General features: G+C 38.3%; 1 protein-coding gene across 1 annotated transcript; it reads left to right on the forward strand.

The window, feature by feature from the left end:
- The first annotated feature begins 15,984 nt into the window (after nucleotides 1-15,984).
- LOC126592700 (auxin-responsive protein IAA29-like) lies at nucleotides 15,985-17,697 on the forward strand. The gene is made up of 4 exons (XM_050258459.1): nucleotides 15,985-16,425; nucleotides 16,659-16,948; nucleotides 17,263-17,344; nucleotides 17,491-17,697. Exons 1-4 carry the CDS (start codon nucleotides 16,118-16,120, stop codon nucleotides 17,552-17,554), a joined length of 744 nt encoding a protein of 247 aa, XP_050114416.1. The 5' UTR covers nucleotides 15,985-16,117; the 3' UTR covers nucleotides 17,555-17,697.
- Nucleotides 17,698-18,475: the final 778 nt, after the last annotated feature.

The following is an 18,475-nucleotide window of genomic DNA, read 5'->3' on the forward strand; positions in this document are numbered from 1 at the left end:
TAACCGCGTTCTCTGTAGCAAGAACATTTCCATCCTCATCCTTGATGCACCTCACTTGGTTTAGGTCCCTTGTCTTCTTTTCCCTTGCTCTAGATAGTTTATAGATATCCAACTCTCCTTCTTTGGTATCTAGTCGTTTATACATATCGTCGTAAGCCGCTAACTTAGCTTCTCTGACAGCTTTCTTCGCCTCTTGCTTCGCTTTTCTATACCTTTCACCATTTTCATCGGTCCTCTCCTTGTATAAGGCTTTACAACATTCCTTCTTAGCCTTCACCTTTGTTTGTACCTCCTCATTCCACCACCAAGATTCCTTTTGGTGTGGGGCAAAGCCCTTGGACTCTCCTAATACCTCTTTTGCTACTTTTCGGATACAACTAGCCATGGAATCCCACATTTGGCTAGCTTCCCCCTCTCTATCCCACACCCATTGGGTGATTACCTTCTCTTTGAAAATGACTTGTTTTTCTTCTTTTAGATTCCACCATCTAGTCCTTGGGCACTTCCAAGTCTTGTTCTTTTGTCTTACTCTTTTGATATGTACATCCATCACCAACAAGTGATGTTGATTAGCCACACTCTCTCCAGGTATAACTTTGCAATCCTTACAAGTTATACGATCCCCTTTCCTCATTAGAAGAAAATCTATTTGTGTTTTTGACGACCCACTCTTGTAGGTGATCACATGTTCTTCCCTCTTCTTAAAGAAGGTGTTGGCTAAGAAGAGATCATATGCCATTGCAAAATCCAAGATAGCTTCCCCATCCTCGTTTCTCTCCCCAAAACCATGGCCACCATGAAAACCTCCATAGTTGCCTGTCTCCCTGCCCACGTGTCCATTTAAATCTCCTCCTATAAATAACTTCTCCGTCTGAGCAATTCCTTGCACCAAGTCTCCAAGATCTTCCCAAAATTTCTCCTTCGAACTCGTATCCAACCCTACTTGAGGTGCGTACGCACTAATCACATTAATAGATAGGGTAATTAACTAATTTATAACAATGATTATTCTTTATAATTTCTGAATCCTTTTTAAAATTATATAACATCACTTATTTAGGGTTTTGATTTGGATTCGTGGTGGCAGTCAAACGTATAGGGTTATGGGTTTAACAATTTGGGGTTTTGATTGTTTTAAATTGTATGGACTTAGCTTTGAGTTATGCTAAATTTGATGATCTGAGTTGTTTGAGTTTTGTAGTTTTGTTTGGCATTAGTTTTTTTGTTATAAGATTATTATTTTTATTGTTGTATCTTTGATATCTTACCGATCATTTTAATGTATTGTTAAAGTTTGTCTGATGAATATCATTTAGTTTTAAATGTATAAAATCATGCAACCTTTTCTTCCTTTTTTTTAATATAAAGATAAGTAAAACTCCTAAGATATGTATACGAAGCTAGAGTTGCATGATCTTAAAAATTTGTGACATTATGCATGTATGCCGAACCAGGCACAGATTTCGATATCTTATGCATGTTCGCACTTGGAGATCATGAAGTCACTTTTAAGCTGGCATGCAGGGGAATTTTAGCTAGACTACGAATCCTTCACCATCACCATATCCCATCCCATGAATTATTTGCACAATAATATTTCACCTTTTTCGGTTTTTAATATGTTTCCTGTACAAACAGAAATCACAAGTAAATCTTGGCCCTGCAAAGCGAAAGCAAAACCCTCCAATATTCTCTATATCTACCATTTATCAAAGAATATCAAACCCCACCAACCTCTTGCCTGCAAATCAAATGAGCTTTTTTGGCCAAACCAACAGGTAAAGTTTCCGCTTAACATTACATATTCAAATTCAAAGTGCAACTTTTTGGTTACAAACATATTGCAATGGAGTATCTTTCTTGGATTCATTCTTTTCAGAATCGTGCTTAACTTAAATATTCTTAATTAATTCCCAACCAATGAAACGTATATACATATAGGTGGATCCATGACGCCATTTATATTTTACACAATTTTTGGCATATGTTTTAAGGGGCCCACTTTGTATTTTAACAATTCGAACCATTTATCTTTTTTAACATCATTTCTAGATCATTCTTGCAAAAGATTAGACAAATCCAAAACTATTAAGATATTCATTTTGTAGGAAAGAAAATTGATGAATATGGTTCTTCATAGAAACTATAAACACTACACAATGGCCATATGGTTTCAGATGTGTGTGTGTGTGGCAATTGGCATTAAACTCTTAATTCCTAATAATTCATGGTAAAATATTGGTCCCTACCTAGCATTGTTCTTACTTTTTCCAGTTAAATGCAGTAAATAATTAATTGAACAAAAATGCAGCTGTAAAAGCAGTAACCTAGAAATAATTGATTAATTAAGCTAAGGGATCCCAAACGTGACAGAAAACAAATATAGATGAATGTTCTACTTCAATCTGAATGAAAGAGTAACAATCGTCACCCACTGCATGTTTTCTGTAGATGAATGTTATACTTCAATCAGTCAAGCGAATGAAACAGTAACAATCGTAACCCACTGCACTAATTGAAAAGTGTTATGATCGTTGGTGTCGTTTGATACGTGGGACAGGACGGAATGGAGTGGGACGAGGCGTTCCGTCCCACGTTTGGTGCACCTAAAACGGATGGAACACGCTGTTCCACAAGACAAATTTTGGGTGAATTTTCGTTCCGCCTCACCCTTCTGGAACGACTCGTTCCACATCTGTGGAACACAAAATTATAACATCTCCGACTCCTTCTTCTTCCTCCTTGTTTCCATTTGAGGGCATCTTTGCTCCCTCTCCGTTCCATCCCGTCCCATTCCGTTACGTCATGTCCGTCTACATACCAAAAGGTATTGTTTGGTATGCAGACGGGACGGGACGAAACGGAGTGGGACGAGGCGTTCCGTCCCACGTTTGGTGCGCCTAAAACGGATGGAACACGCTGTTCCACAGGATAAATTTTGGGTGAATTTTCGTTCCGCCTCACCCTTCCGGAACGACTCGTTCTACATCCGTGGAACACAAAATTATAACATCTCCGTCTCCTTCTTCCTCCTTGTTTCCATCCGAGGGCATCTTTGCTCCCTCTCCGTTCTGTCATGTCCCATTCTCTACGTCCCGTCCGTCTGCATACCAAAAGGAACTATCCAACGGGGATTAGGTGATTTGCAGCCATCATTCTGCCATTGCTTATTCCGATCAAGCCTCTCGTCCTTATCGAATTATATGTCGGACCTGTCATGATGCTATTCTTTGGTTTCAGAACTGCATGCTTAGAGTGCATTTTTGCTCACCCTCTTAAAATGAGGGTGGTGCTCATCTTTCAATTGTCTCTAAATTAGTTTAAATTTTAAGAATTATATATCTTAAATCAATTAAAACAAATTAATTTGACGGCAATGAATGGAGAGCGAGCTTGGCCCAGCAAAGTTGCACTCATTTTCTGTAATGTCGGAACCTATAAGCGGAACCGATTGTGAATTTGCTGAACTTGACGTACGGAACCTATCTTGTATATGCAAAACTGTATATGGCATGAGCTTTTGAGGCCCAATGTATGGCTTAATGTCTGAGCTAAATTAAAAGGTTCCCAACTGCGTTCCATTAAACAAATTAATTGGGCCACCAATCAATGATTCATGATCATGTCCGTGCCACTTATCAAACGCCTGCTTGACTAAAGAAACTTTCTTACCACAAACGCACCTCCTTAGTGCGTTACTCGTTCAAAAAACGTGTCTTGTGTTCAAGAAAATAAACTAATTATGCAATAAACTAATTATGCAATAAACGAGTGCCACATGTTCAAATGGTTACAAGAGACTTTTTCTCTTGGAAGACGGCGACAACTTGCATGCATGTTCATACTCATATCTCCTTGTCTCTCCCATACGCCCATTATCACATGCAAGATAGTATTTGATAACAAATAAGATATGATGTATATTCAGGTATAAGTCAAAGATTTGTCTATACAAAGTGTACAACTCTCTTGAACTAAAGACACATTATCATGTGAGAAAGTTAAATCAAATAATATTATATTATTGATTTAAAATACCGTCAAACTTGCATACCTAATAAATGGAGTGGACATGGTGCCCCTTCTTTTACTCTGTTGCCTCAGCTCAAAGAGGGCTTCAGTTTCAAATTTCTATGGTCTGCAAAAACTCCTTATTTCAACGAAATAAATTGTACTGACAGAAAATGTTTGCATGGAGATGGTCCAACCCACAATTTTTGGTTTCAATTCCCCCCGACAAGCACATGACATGTTACTAATTATATGATACAAAACAAAGGAAAAGGAAAATCTTCCAAGACTCTCTCATCTGTGAGAGTCCCTCCTCCGTCTGGGTTGCAACCCACCTTAAGAGATTTCCCGACTACCCTTCTACCGTTTAGACACATAACTCACCCAACTACCTATTCACCTCAATACCTTGTCAATTACCTACCAATCGCAGAAATTAATTCCTCCCAAACCCACCCAGCTCAGTCATAATTCCTGATCCCTTATCCTTTTCTCCTATTTAATCCCAGCAACGCTCATTGTACTTTATCCCTTTCCCCTGTCAGATTATTCCCATTGCGGGTCAGATCTGGGGGCTGCGGTGCCGTTTTCAGGGATGACAGGAAGGAGAAGGACCGGGAGTCCACCCACTAGACATAAATGCAAGAAGAAACCTAAGGAGGGGGAAAGATCAGAATTGTAGAGCAGTGGTCCCAGTCATAAATTCAACCAACTAAGCCCAGGTGAGAACTTGAAACCAAAATACCTCCAGCAGTTTTCTATTTCAGCAGAAAAGGCATGTTTCAATGGAGGGTTACAAACCCCTGTAAGTTTGCTTGTGGTCCTGTGTAGTGACGGAATTAGGAAATAAAATTACGGGGTAAGTAAGAATAATGTGCGCAGCGAGCAATTTTTTTATACCAGAAATAACATGCATATCTTTATTTCATCGACTCTTGGTAGGTCTGAAGTCATTTGAAAATGCATATTGCACACATTTTAATGCTTTATTTGCAAGGGTAACTAATATGCAAAACTGCTCTCATTTGAATGCTTAACAAAGAAACGCATTTGCATCACATTAATATGTTTGTCCAAGAATGATGATGTTTTGTTATTCACTGAGATCACCATTTCATTCAACTTTTTTTCAGACATTTTATCAAATAGTTGGAGGGCATGTATGAAGCAAACTCTAATCTTCAAAATAGCAGCATCCAATGTATCCATGGACATTCACCGAAGTTCAGAAGGTCAGCACCCAAGGTATCCATGGACGTTCACCGAAGTTTGGGGAATCAACTGACCTTCTGCCCCTCAATGCATCAGCCATTGGTCATGTGGTACCTTTACTTAGACTAAAAAAGCTTTGAGGGTCGGGAAAGCGTTGAGAAAAACAAAGGGGGAAGTTGGGTAGAGCATCAACAGTCTATTTGGTGTATACTTTGATCCAAACAATCTATGAATCCACTTTGTCTCTAAGACAAATGGCAGAAACGAATGTTGAGGATCTTGTGGTCCATCTAGAATGAAATATGGATCTATCCACTATGGAACAAGGAATCAAGTTAGTGGGCACTGCATTGGCTAACAAAACCCTCAACAAATAGAGTGTTCGTAACATACGTAAATCCTCCTAGAAAGAGTTGGGGGAGATATAAATCAAGTGGTTCAAAGATAAAACTTTCATTATCACTGTCCAAGATGAAAGTACTGCAGCAAAGATCCTGGACCAGGTTCCGTGTCGGGTTATGAAGCAGAATTTCTCTGTAAAAAGATGGCCTCAAGAACTAGCCTTAGAGGAAGTAAATATAGAAGTTGTTTCGTTTTAGATACAAATAAGGGGTCTCTCACCTTATCTTAGCTGAGAAGAAAATGTAAGGATACTGGCATCAAAGATTGGGGAAGTAGAGGAGCTTGAAGACCCAGTAAGGGCTAGGGGATTTTTAGAGTGAAAGTAGCAGTTGACACCTCGAAACCCCTAACAACAGGATGTTGGCTACCGAGGGACAAAAATAACGAAATATGGATAGAGTTTCGGTACGAAAGGCTACAGGACTTCTGTTATCGATATGGAAGGATCGGCCACGTAAACACTGAGTGTTCGTTTGCTGCAGTGAAGGGATGAATAGTTGGATACAGAGAATGGACAAGAGCAGCACCAATGCGGGACTTCATTGAATTCCCAAGACCTTTGGCCATTACTTCAGGGTAACAGAGGTACGCAGGGGCAATAAGAGTTGGTTCAATGAGCTTGAATCAATACCAAAGGGTGGATTGTACTGGGGAAGCTAGTGAAAAAAGCATAAATGAGACTGTCCCCACCAAGCTGCATCACAAAAGGAAAAGGCAAATGAACAAAAAGAATACAACGAAGGAGTGAGGGGCAAAACCCAAACCCGACCCAGTGGATAATGGAAGGATGTGGGCCGATGGGGGCACCGTAGATTGGTTATGGGCTTTGAGCCAATAGAGGTACAACGTGAGTATGGCAGCAACCCATTGGTGTTGATAGAGGAAATTCCATATGTGCACTTACACAAAGTGAAGGTAGAACAGTGGCGCCACTCCCTCAACCACAAACTACATATAAGACTTATTCAAGTATGAAGCGGTTGTAAAGTGAGAGTGAATCGATTCATCATGTGGAGGGAGTTCGAAGCAAAAATAAAAGGGAATTGGAAGGACAAAACAAGGAGGCGGGGCATTCATCTCAGAAAAAAAACAAAAAAATGATGAGAAGAATATAAGGGTAAAAGAAAGAAAAGAAAGGGCAACATAGAGATTGAGGAAAATGACCATTAGAGAAAGATGTTTGATGATGGAAATGGCGATCTATACGGAGGAGGAGTTACAGAAAGTCCCGGTAGAGTACTAAGACATGTGGGACTACATGGAAGAGATCTCTGCGGGTGAGAAGAACGACTTGATGGCAAGGAAAAAGGGATCTTCATCCTAAGGCGGTGGTGGCTAGCCTTCAACAGCCGCAAGATCGTCATGATACACCTCTTTTGGAACTGCCGTAGTCTAGGGTTAGACATGGTAATTTGTGCCCTACATGGGCAAATAAGGAAACATAGACCCTCTATGATCTTTCTATCGGAAACAAAAATGAAATATCATAGATTAATAGGGGTGAGAAGATGCATGGAGTATCCAAACAGGTTCAATGTTGCACTGGTTGGTAGAGTGGGATGTCTTAGTCTATGATGGGATGATTCGGTCATGGTGGAAGTGATTGACTTCTCAAAGAATTTCATTGATGCTAGATGTGGGTTAGTTGACTCTCAGGTGGTGTTCCGGTTTACTAGAGTATATAGCATATCTTACAGGGTAGAGAATGAGGAACTCTAAAGGGGTATAATCTGCAGATTCGATCTAGATTGTATCCCATGGATATGCGGTGGCGATTTCAATGAATTCTTGTAGGATCACGAGAAATCGGGGGGTGCAGAAGTAAGATACAACTGACCGAGATTCTTGTAGGATTTCATGTGCAAGGTGAAGGTTATGGATTTGGGATTCAATGGCCCCAAGTTTACTTGGAGAGGGACAAGAAATAGGCAGCTTGTGGAGGCTCGACTAGATAGGGGGATAGTGAATGTAAGTTGGTAGTCACTTTGGCCAAACACTATGGTCACACATGAGATGTCATTTGGGTCGGACCACAGTTCAGTTTTGGTGCATTGTGAGTTGAATGTTGTAAAAGGAAAAAGATGTTTCTTTTTTAGGCCTTTTGGGCAAAAGATGGGGATTGTATAGAAATTGTGTGAAGAGCTTGGGAATATAGCAGGGAATGGAACCCGTTAGAAATATGGAACTTCAAGATTAATGTTTGCCAAGCTAATTTAACCAGATTGAGTATAAAGAAGTTTAAATAGCGTGGGAGGCAAATACATGAGATGATGAGTCAATTGGGTAATCTTAAATGGGATTAGATCAAGAATTTCTAGGAAATTGAAGCTCTATCTTAAAAAGTGGATCAATTGTAGAGTCAGGAGAAGAAATACTGGCAGCAAAGATCAAGAGTTCAGTGGTTAAACGAAGGGGATGCCAATACGAAATTCTTCCACCAAACAACCTTGCAAAGAAAAATGAGGAACAATGTGATCTCGTTAAAAAATAGCAATAGGGAATGGGTTGAGAATCCTAGTCAGGTTCGGCAGTTCTTTGACGAGCATTTCATGGACCTGTTCACTTCACCGGGGCAACGGGAGTGAGGGGATAAATTAGATTTTATCACCCCAAAAGTCAGAGAAATAATAAATGCATCTCTTTCGGGTTCGGTCTCAGTTGATGAGGTCAAGAACACTGCCTTGCAGATGGGAGGTCTTAAAGCTCCAGGACCTAATGACTTTTATGGGCAGCTTTTTCACTTCCTCAAAACGAGAAGTGCGAAATGCAAGTTTAAGTTGGGAATCAAATTGGATATGCATAAGGCCTACGATAGGGTGGAATGAGACTTTTTATTGGCGGTGATAGCGAAGATGGGCTTCGATAGTAGATGGAGAAGTATAATATTGGATGTATTTTTTCGAAGAATTTCGCCATCATTCTGAATGGACAACCATGACCCAAATTTGTACCATCGTGGGGGCTGCGGAAAGGTGACCCTTTATCCCCTTACCTATTCATAATGGTCAGTGAAGTAATTTCACTTCGAATCCAGTAGGCCAATGACCGTGAATGGATTAAGGGAGTTCAGATGAACCCAATGGGTCTGTCTATATCGAACATCTTATTTACAGATGATACATTTATTTTTTCTCAAGGCGAAGGAGGAAAATTGCCAACATTTGATTTAATTGATCAATGATTATTGCTCAGCTTCTGGACAATGTCAATAAATCAAAGTCGAGTGTTTTCTTTGGATCTAATGTGCCTGAATCATTATCATAATTTCTGGCGAGCACTCTCGGTATGGTGAGAGTTGGGGACCTAGGTGTATATTTAGGTGTACCGGCTATCTAGAGATGCTCGAAGAAAAGTGGGCTTGCATATGTCAAAGAAAGATTATTGGGTAAGCTTCAAGGGTGGAAGAAATCTTCTCTTTCACAAGTGGGGCGCGAGGTCCTCATTAAGGCGGTGGCGCAAGCAATTCCGGCATACCCAATTAATATATTCAAGTTTCCCACGATGTTCTGTAATGAATTGGATGACTTGATTTCAAAATTTTGGTGGGGGCAAAAAGATGGGGAGAATCAGATTCATTGGGTTTCGAGAGAGAAGATGGGTCGTTCGAAAAAGGATGGAGGGTTAGGCATGAAGAGCTTTGAAAAGTTTAACAACGCCTTTCTGGCGAAACAGTGTTGGCGATTGATTATGGAGCCCAATTCCATGTGGGCGTCGATGTTTAAAGTCTGATACTTCCCTAATTGTTTTTTCCTCGATGCGAAGCGGGGTGGGAGAGCCTTCTAGGCTTGGTCAAGCTTGTTAGTTAGAAGAAACATGCTGTAGGAGGGCGCACACTGGCATATAATAAGTGGCATTGATGTTAGAGTCTGGATTGACAGATGAATCCCTTCCATTCCCTCGGGTATTCATTCTTCCTTAAGCATGGTGCAGATCTCACAAAATTTAATAGTTAATTCGCTTATTTGCCTAGTTAATGGGGCTTGGGACATTGAATTCCTGAAAACCATTTGTGGTGGAGACAAAGTATGATGCTATCCTGGATACGCACATTGGTGACCCGGAGTTGAGAGACAGACTGGTGTGGCATTTTGTGAAGAATGGGTGTTATTCGGTTGAAACCAGCCATCTCGGAGCCTTAACAATCACATGGTGGCCTCCATTCCTCGAGACTTGTAGAAATGTGTGTAAAGTCTGCAGGTACCACCGAAAATTCAGTGCTTTATGTGGAAGACCCTTCACGAGGCTATTGCAACAATGGCCAATTTATACCGAAGACGATCTGCTTCATCACCCACATGCCTTCTTTGTAACCTGCATGAGAAATCAATCAAACATCTTTTTCTACAATGCCCGTGGGTGGAAGTGATTTGGTTTGGGGGAAATTTGAACATAAGGATAAACATGATGGACATTACCACGTGGGCAAACTGGTTAATGGAAATCTTTACTTCTACCAATGGTTCGAATGATGAGAAATGTACTATGTTATCATATATTACCTTTACATGCTGGCATATATAGATAGCAAGGTACAACTTCCTGTTCAACCAACAACAAATCTACCCAAGACAGGTAATTGTTGCTATCTCATTTTCGGTTAATGCTTTCAAGGAGGCTACTTCATTCCCAGGCTCAAGGCCAGTGCCCACCACTCAGAACTCGAAGAATTTTATCCGTTGGACTTCTCCATGCCAAGGCTTTGTGAAAATTAATGTGGATGCAAGTTGGGAGGCAGGTGAGGGACTGGGTTTTGCAGGAGTGGTGGCGAGGGATGGCGAAAGGGAGGTTCTTGGCGGCTTACAGATATGGAGTGAAAATGACAAGTGTAGCAATGGCGGAAGCTATGGCTATCATGCATGGATGTAAGTTGGGGATCAGTAAGGGCTGGAATTTTGTAATCATCGAGTTTAACTTCTCGGAATCCATTTCTTACCTTAGGGACATGGCAAAGATGGGCAGTTGGGAAGCTTTTCCCATTCTTGTGAAGTGCTAAAGGATGGGGGTGGCTTTTCAAAACTACCACTACTCTTGGGTTCCAAGACTGGCTAACTCGATTGCGAACCTTTTGGCGTTGCAACGTTATAGAGAGGTATGTGATGTTATTTGGGTCGATAGACTGCCATCTTCCCTTGTGCATGTTTTGTATAATGACGGCCTTCCCTACCCCTCCAAATGAATATGGTAGTGTGATGAGGGACGTTTTTAACATTAGATGCGGCGTCGTGGTTTCTTGTACCTCCTTGCACTACTATGTCCTAGTAGATTGTGTTGGCTGTTTGCCTCAGGGTAGGCCTTCTGTAAAACTTTGGCATCTTTGCTCGGTTAATGTTATTACCGTTCATTGTATATAGTGCGGTCAGTTTTCGTTAGGTACTATTTATATTTAATTTTAAATTTTAAATAATTTATGACCGCACGATATACGATGAACTATCATGATCCCGAAATCCCCAGAAAAAAGATCCGGCGAGAATCCTTTTCCGAAAACAAAAGCAAGCAAACCAAATTAAGGAAGACTAAGTACTGGTTGGGTATTAAAAAAAGTTGAGCTCAAAAAAGTATTTGGTAAACACTTAAAAACAACTTATTTTCACAGTTTTGGGTGAAAAAAAAAAGCTGAAAACGTCAAACAACAAAAATGAGCTTATTATCACAGCACAGCAGAAACGATTTTTTTTTTTCAAGACATAGCAATACCAAACCAGCCCTAAAGCTACCAAGTCTCCCTAAATCAATATTAATTTTCCTTAATTTGATTAAAGTGATTAAGTAAAGCGAAGGGAAGCGTGACCTACAATCAGAACTCAAATTTGAACCACCCAACCAACCAATTCCAAACAGGCAAAATCTTTTTGAGCCAGACCAGACCAAACCAGATTCACCAAACTAGCAGAGAGCATGCATCAAAAGTAATTAAGGTTGACTCTGTCCTAATTAACAAATTAAACTGAACCAGACCGGACAATTGACCTCTTTAGTCCGTTGGATCCTTTTATCGGCAATCTACTTTAATTGGTCTATTTTTTCTTCACAAGTAATCATGTCAAGTTCTGCTTTTGCCATCATTCGATCATAGCAATTTTAATTTGATGGGAAATGTAATTAAACAGTGAAAAGTGTTTTTGTCCTCGAGGAATATTTGTTTTGAGTTTTTAGAAGCAAAAGCAAGTCCTTTTCGCATTATTTGACCAAATAATTATAGACCATTAAAGCAAATTGTAATTACTTATAACAAAATCTTCCAACGTTAGTCAATTACCATGATATTATTAGATCCTCTATTTGATTATGTGTATCATATTAAATATACACAAAAGACAAAACTAGTTCTTGGTGTGTAAGTAGAAAATCATCACGTAAATGTTATTAATTCATGTGTTATAATATTGTTGAATGATAAAGTTTATATCTTAAGCTCTAATTTTGTAAATCTACAAGTATTGTTCATTAGTAGATTGATTTCACTCAATAATAGTGGGACAAGCATTGAAAAGTTACACCTGACTCAAATGAAGAGAAAAACTTATATGAAACGAATACATTGTCATTTTATCATCCCAACCCTATCATTCATCGTCATTTTGCAAATTAAAACGTGTTGCAATATGTGATAAGTTTAAACACTAAAAAAAATTAATATGTACACATTTCATGTAAGTCTTTCTCTCAAATTAAAATAACAGCACCCCCATTTGAATCACCAAATTCCCACGTAAAATGCAATCAAAATCTGAACAACTTATGGGCAAAAAGGAGGATAATATATTGGGAGGGAATTGAGTGCCAATCTACATACCATCACACGCTTGCTTATCTTGGATGGAGAAACTTTTGATTACAAAATACAACAACTCAAAGTCATTATGAAAGAAGCAAAATCCAAATACAAGAAAATATACTCTTTGTCCGTTTGTCCCCATGCCACACTCTAATATATACAGTACATAGAAATGATAAAGATATTTTCTGAAAGTGAAACTATTTATGAATTATCTGTCATTATGCAACTTTAATGTTAATTTCTACTTCAATATTATAAAATATTGTGTCAAAAATATGAGGAACAGAGTTTATGAAGAGTCTCATTTTTAGAGAATCTCCTTGATATTTCTCATACTATTACTATGTACATGCAACCAGCTTCTTAGTTCTTATATTACTATATGTTTTCCAAATTTTAATTATGTAAGTCACTCTCATCCTTGATTAGCATTTTGATTAATTGAGGAAAATTTAATTTCAGTCATAATTATGTTTTCTTAATTAATAATATAATTATATGTATTAAATTTATCTAAACTATGGATAAGGATAGTCGACTTTAGGTGTTTAGAATAAAAAACATACTACTTTAACCAACTAGGTTATAATTAATACAACAATTTTTAAAGGGAACTATTACTAGCATTCTACAAATCTCATTCTACACTATTCACTTTTTCTTTCTAATTATAGAAAGTTTGGAATGCAAAATGAGATTTTTTTAGTACCAATAACATTTTTTTTTTGTAAATAGAAATTGTAATTAACAACGTTTACACCCTTAACTAATATTTTCTTACTATTTAATTAACGAATTCCACGTTTAAAAGATTAAAGATTTAAGTAGTGTATTTCTTCAAATTCTTTACGGAGACATTGAATTTGTGAGACGATATAGATCATGATATGGTAGCACATCAACGTCCACCTCATGGGCGTGAAATTTGTTGAAGGAGATGGGATTACTTAGTTGCAGAAGAGGGGACCTCTTTCAGGGACAAATTCTGATATACTTTCTTTCACTAGGGAGTAGGGATCCTCTCCCAACGTACTTAGCTAGACTCATTGACTCGTTGAAAACAATATCACCACTGCCACTTGATTGAGTGGAGGACATTGATCTGTTCCAGACTCTTCACCTTGAAGCAATATTTGACATACAACTCAATCGACCCAACGGCTAGTCATACTCTTAAGATAGATTGTTGAACCATCGAACACGTGGGCTTGAACCAGTATGAGAAACTATTTCAAAAGTGGGATTTCTATAGATTTTTCGTTGCATTATGTTATTAGCACAATTTTTATAACATCGACATAGAAATTAACGTTTAGCTGTGAAGTGACATAAGATCCTAGATAATTCCATGCTCTATAACCTAAAGATGTCCTCATTTGAAAATTGAAGTTTTAACGAAAAACTTACGGTATTGTTTACTTTAACCAAAAACCACATTTTTACACTAAAAAGTCAAACTTGGTAATGTCTCAATAGCTTCGTGCGGTTGGCTCGGTTCAGGGTCTCGTGGGTTTGCCGCCAGCCATGTGAAACCCCCCGCCACGACTGTGGTCTTCCTTCAATGTTTCTTGTGCCATGACAGAGAGTGAGACTGTGACTCGACTTCACGAGGCAATTTTTCTACGCTGGTTTGTTGGAACTTTGTTTGCCATATATGTGCCCACAAAAAGGACCATTCATGAATAATACTAATTTTTATTCTACTCTTAACATATAATAATCCCCCGACTAGGCCAGGCAAAATCATGCACGACCTAGTAATCCAACACAAATGACACGAAAATTTAGATTTCAGTTTAATCTATTCATGAGTCGAGTCGTTATGAGATAATCTGTTAAAAATTTATTAAAGAGTTAGGTTGTCAATAGATCATCCGTTAAGAACTTGATTAGATATTGTTTGTCAAAAAGAAACATTTGGCATAAAAATTTCTAGCGTGACCCATTAACACAACATCAAAGGACACGGCCTCTTAATGAGTCGGATCGTTATCAGGTCCTGTTAAGAACCCGTTAAGATAACAAATTTGATATAACACTACTTGTTAAAATAACATATATGACATAAAAACAACACGAATATGACAAAAACCACCCGTTTGACATGCCTACCCCAAACGGACCCGGTTTCTCTGCCCTCCCAATTCCCATACACTTTCATCCTCTCCTATTTTGTGCGGTCACGGTTAAGCCACGTCAACATTTTATATTGATTTTTTTTATAGAGATAATAAGACAAAAAACAATAGTGATATAAAATGTTGACGTGGCTTAACCGTGACCGCACAAATAGGAAGGGATGAGAGTGTATGGGAACTGGGAGGGCAGATAACCCCCGAACATAAACGAAACAAAGCACATCGGGAACATATGTTTTGTCAATTTTATGTATCAATATTTACATTATTTTGTTGTTTGGTTTTGCATGGCAAATGGCACACTCCTCATCACTCGTTATAAATTACAATATATTGACCAAAAAATAGAGTGATTACGTTAAAGTTTACCCAAAGACACGTCTACTTTATGCAATTAATTCCAGGAAGAAGCTGTCCGAATCCAATTGCATAACATGATCTTGTGGCTTCAACTCATTCATCAATCATCATACTTAACATATACTTGACGTTACCTGTTTCACGAAAGTCACAAATATCTTATAAACATAGGGTAGAATATAATACATTGTGATTATAACATTTGAAATGTATACTTTACTGATCTTCTCTGGGACTTTCTCGTTCTACTATTTTTGACCCTTCTCACCATAAAATATTGTAGGATGTTTGGAACCACCAACTTTGGACTTCATCTTTTTAAAGGTTTAATTACGCAAAAAATCAATTGAATTATAATCGGTTTACTGTTTGCTGTTGTCAATATTTTAGTTTAACTGAATAACATGATGTATCTATTTTATAAAACCATCGATGGGAAACAATTTTGGACTTCGTTTATTTTTTACAGAGTTGATTATATAATAAAAGGAGTGGATTTTTTCTTTTGATAAAGAGTCGTAAAAGTGCAAGTGAGAAAGTTGTTTGTGCATAAACACTAAAACCCTATCACCGTACCCACCTGGCGCATTAGGTTCGAGTTGTTCAATTATAGAGGAACGCTAGGTTAAATTTAAAAATTATATGATATGTAACCAATAAAAAATAATCACGTTAATCAAAATTTAAATATTAATTCATTGGTCTAACCTGAATGGGAAGTAGAGATCTCCGATCTGCTTTATGGGGACCGGCACAGAAAGGGGTACAGAGAGTTACTCGACAGTAATTTCAGCAACACTGATCAGAACATCGTTATCCAAAAGTTTTCCAACTTCACGGGCGTGCGACTGATCGTTTTTCGTTTGAGCTCTGTATTTGTTGACGTGTGTAAGAGACGTGGTCTTGATGCGCGTGAGGAAGTGCATTGAATAAGTGTTGGGGTTCAGAAAGCAATGTGAGGCAAGTGGGTCGGCTAAAAGTGAAGCATGGATTCGCACAATCTTAGCCAATGTTCCCAGCACTCCTTGTCCCATCCCCTCCCTTCACCGCCTTCTTGTCCCCCCTCCCTCCTTAATCCCTCACTCTCTCCATATATTAAAGCAAGAAGCCCAGATCCCTTAAACCCCAAACTCTCTCTCTCTCTCTCTCTCTCTCTCGCTCGTAATTTATTGTGTAATCTTTTGTTTGTTCTCGTTGGATTGGATTAACTGATATGGAGCTTCAACTAGGTCTCGCTCTTTCAAGCACTCCTCCTGCTCCTCCGCCAATCAAGGGCTTCGACTTGAACAACTTCGTTGACGAAGCTAGGGTTTGTAGTAGTATTAACGACAAGTACAAGAAACGTAGCTTTGCCCAAGCTTTTGATGATGGCGAGCACGACAAGATTGGTTCTACTACTAGTGCAACAGCCGTGCCTCGAACGCTGCCTTTGTTGCTTTGGAACAGTGAACCGAACGAGGAGGACGGCGACAACCCTAATAAACGCAAGCACACAAACTCCCGCTTTACCGTTGTTATCGAGTACTAATCTCTCTCTCTCTCTCTCTTCAATGCTACTTTCTCTCTCTAATCCAAAGTTTTGGTGTTTACAAATATTACTATAATTTACATGTGTAAGAATTCGATGTATTGTCTTAATCAACTGTCTTGACGCTTATTTGTCTCTTTAGTCCAAGGTTTTGATTTAAAAATTAAAAAAAAAAGTTCATAACCATAAATTAATAATTTGGTCGATGTTATTTGGTTTGGTATAGAAACGATGGAGATGGATTGGTGGGGTGGCCGCCCATTAAGTCATGGAGAAAGGAGATTTGCTTCCACCACCACCACAACAACCACTGTGGTAATCTAACGACGGGAAATATCAACGGCTGTGGTGGTGGTGGCAGATCAGGGTCATCGTCAAACTCAAACCAATACTACTACAACTCTAAATTCGTGAAGGTGAAGATGGAGGGAGTGGGAATAGCAAGAAAGATTGACTTAAGCCTCCACCAATCTTTCCAAACACTAACAGACAGCTTGATGGACATGTTTGACAAATGTACGTACATGAGATTGCCACGTGTCCATTTGCATGTCCCCCTTAATAAGGATCATCTTCGGATCCGTTTTGGGAGAATCTCATAAATTCATGTATCATGTTCTTTTATTGTACATCGTATAGTTAGAAATTATTTTAAATTTTATTCTTTAAAATTGAAAACAATTAGTATCTGATGAAAATTGATCGCATGATGTACAATAAACAAACACGATCACAGAATCCTCGCAAAAGAGGATTCGGATAGGATCCGGATTCCCCTGTTTTTGGTTTGAAGTTTTAAAAACTGAAGTGTGGAATTCTGTGTGAAACAGGTCAGATGGATTCGAACAACTACAAACTCACTTACCAAGACAGAGACGGCGACTGGCTATTAGCTCAAGATGTTCCTTGGAGGTATAATTATGATTAATCAACTAATTAAACAGTAATTATTTAATTATTATACACTGATGAGATTAGTTAACATACAGGGTTTTGTAACTTCTGTTCAATTAGCCTATGCTTAAGAAACTAATCTAGTTTTAATTTTGGTTCTGCAGGCGCTTCATCCGGTCAGTGCAACGTCTCAAATTGGTTAAGAAGAGAAACAATAAATTAATTTGACTATTTAATTAGTTTGCTCCAGCCAATATTTTAATAGACCGATGCGGCTTTCTGCAGATGAATTTTTGAGCGACTGATATGTAAAATAATATAGAATTGTAAAATATCTTAGAGATAAATGTCCATATAAATTTCATTTTTTATTCTTATACGAGAGAGAGAGAGGGAATTGAATACAGAAAAAAACGTTTTTAACCACTTAAGTTACACGAGTGATCTAATATCGAACCGTCTCTTCCAGCAAAAAATATATTGAACAACGGTGAGAAACCCAATATTAAAATTTAGAGGGCTTGAGTGTGCCAGCCTGTTGTTGGGCTTAATTGTAAGGCTTTTCCCCATTCGACCACCAATAAGTGTTGGGCTCAAGTCTTCACCCAATGTGATTTTGGCGATGCCCTTTCTTCTTTTGCATTTTTTTTATTTTTTTTATTTTAATAAACGATATTATCTACACTAAGGGGTAAGGGAAAGGGCTAGTAATAATGTGGTTTAAATTCTTCTTTGACAAGATTTAAGTCCAAGACCTCTCACTTACAAGTAAAGATAATCACCACTAAACCGTATAACTGACATATTTTTAGTAGTTTGTTTGGATAAGTTAAAGGAGACAATCAAGGAAGGGAAACAAACAGAGGCTGCTTAAGGTCATGGTTGAAAGGTTTAGCAGGTAATGCTAACTTTTACCTATTTATTATTCTGATTTTAGCTTTCTATGTGCACCGGTAACTTGCTAGTAAAGATACACTATTGCAAAGCAATTATTCTGATTTTAAGATTTGCTTTTGTTTATGGTATTTACGTTTGGGTTACATCAAGGTCGTTATTTGGTCATCCTTTATATTATTTAGGGGTGCCTTTTTCGTTTTGGATAAAGCATATTTTTTTTCGCAAAAATGGAAAAGTAAATAAGATCTCAAA

The sequence above is a fragment of the Malus sylvestris genome, chromosome 2 (assembly GCF_916048215.2).
Source record: "Malus sylvestris chromosome 2, drMalSylv7.2, whole genome shotgun sequence".
Classification (NCBI taxonomy): Eukaryota; Viridiplantae; Streptophyta; class Magnoliopsida; order Rosales; family Rosaceae; genus Malus; species Malus sylvestris.

Excerpts from the sequence above, each read along its gene's own strand:
- LOC126592700 (XM_050258459.1), top strand. The coding sequence starts at position 16,118 with ATGGAGCTTCAACTAGGTCTCGCTCTTTCAAGCACTCCTCCTGCTCCT. Across the intron at positions 16,426-16,658 it reads CGCTTTACCGTTGTTATCGA|AAACGATGGAGATGGATTGG; the intron begins GTACTAATCTCT and ends GGTTTGGTATAG. Across the intron at positions 16,949-17,262 it reads GATGGACATGTTTGACAAAT|GTCAGATGGATTCGAACAAC; the intron begins GTACGTACATGA and ends TGTGTGAAACAG.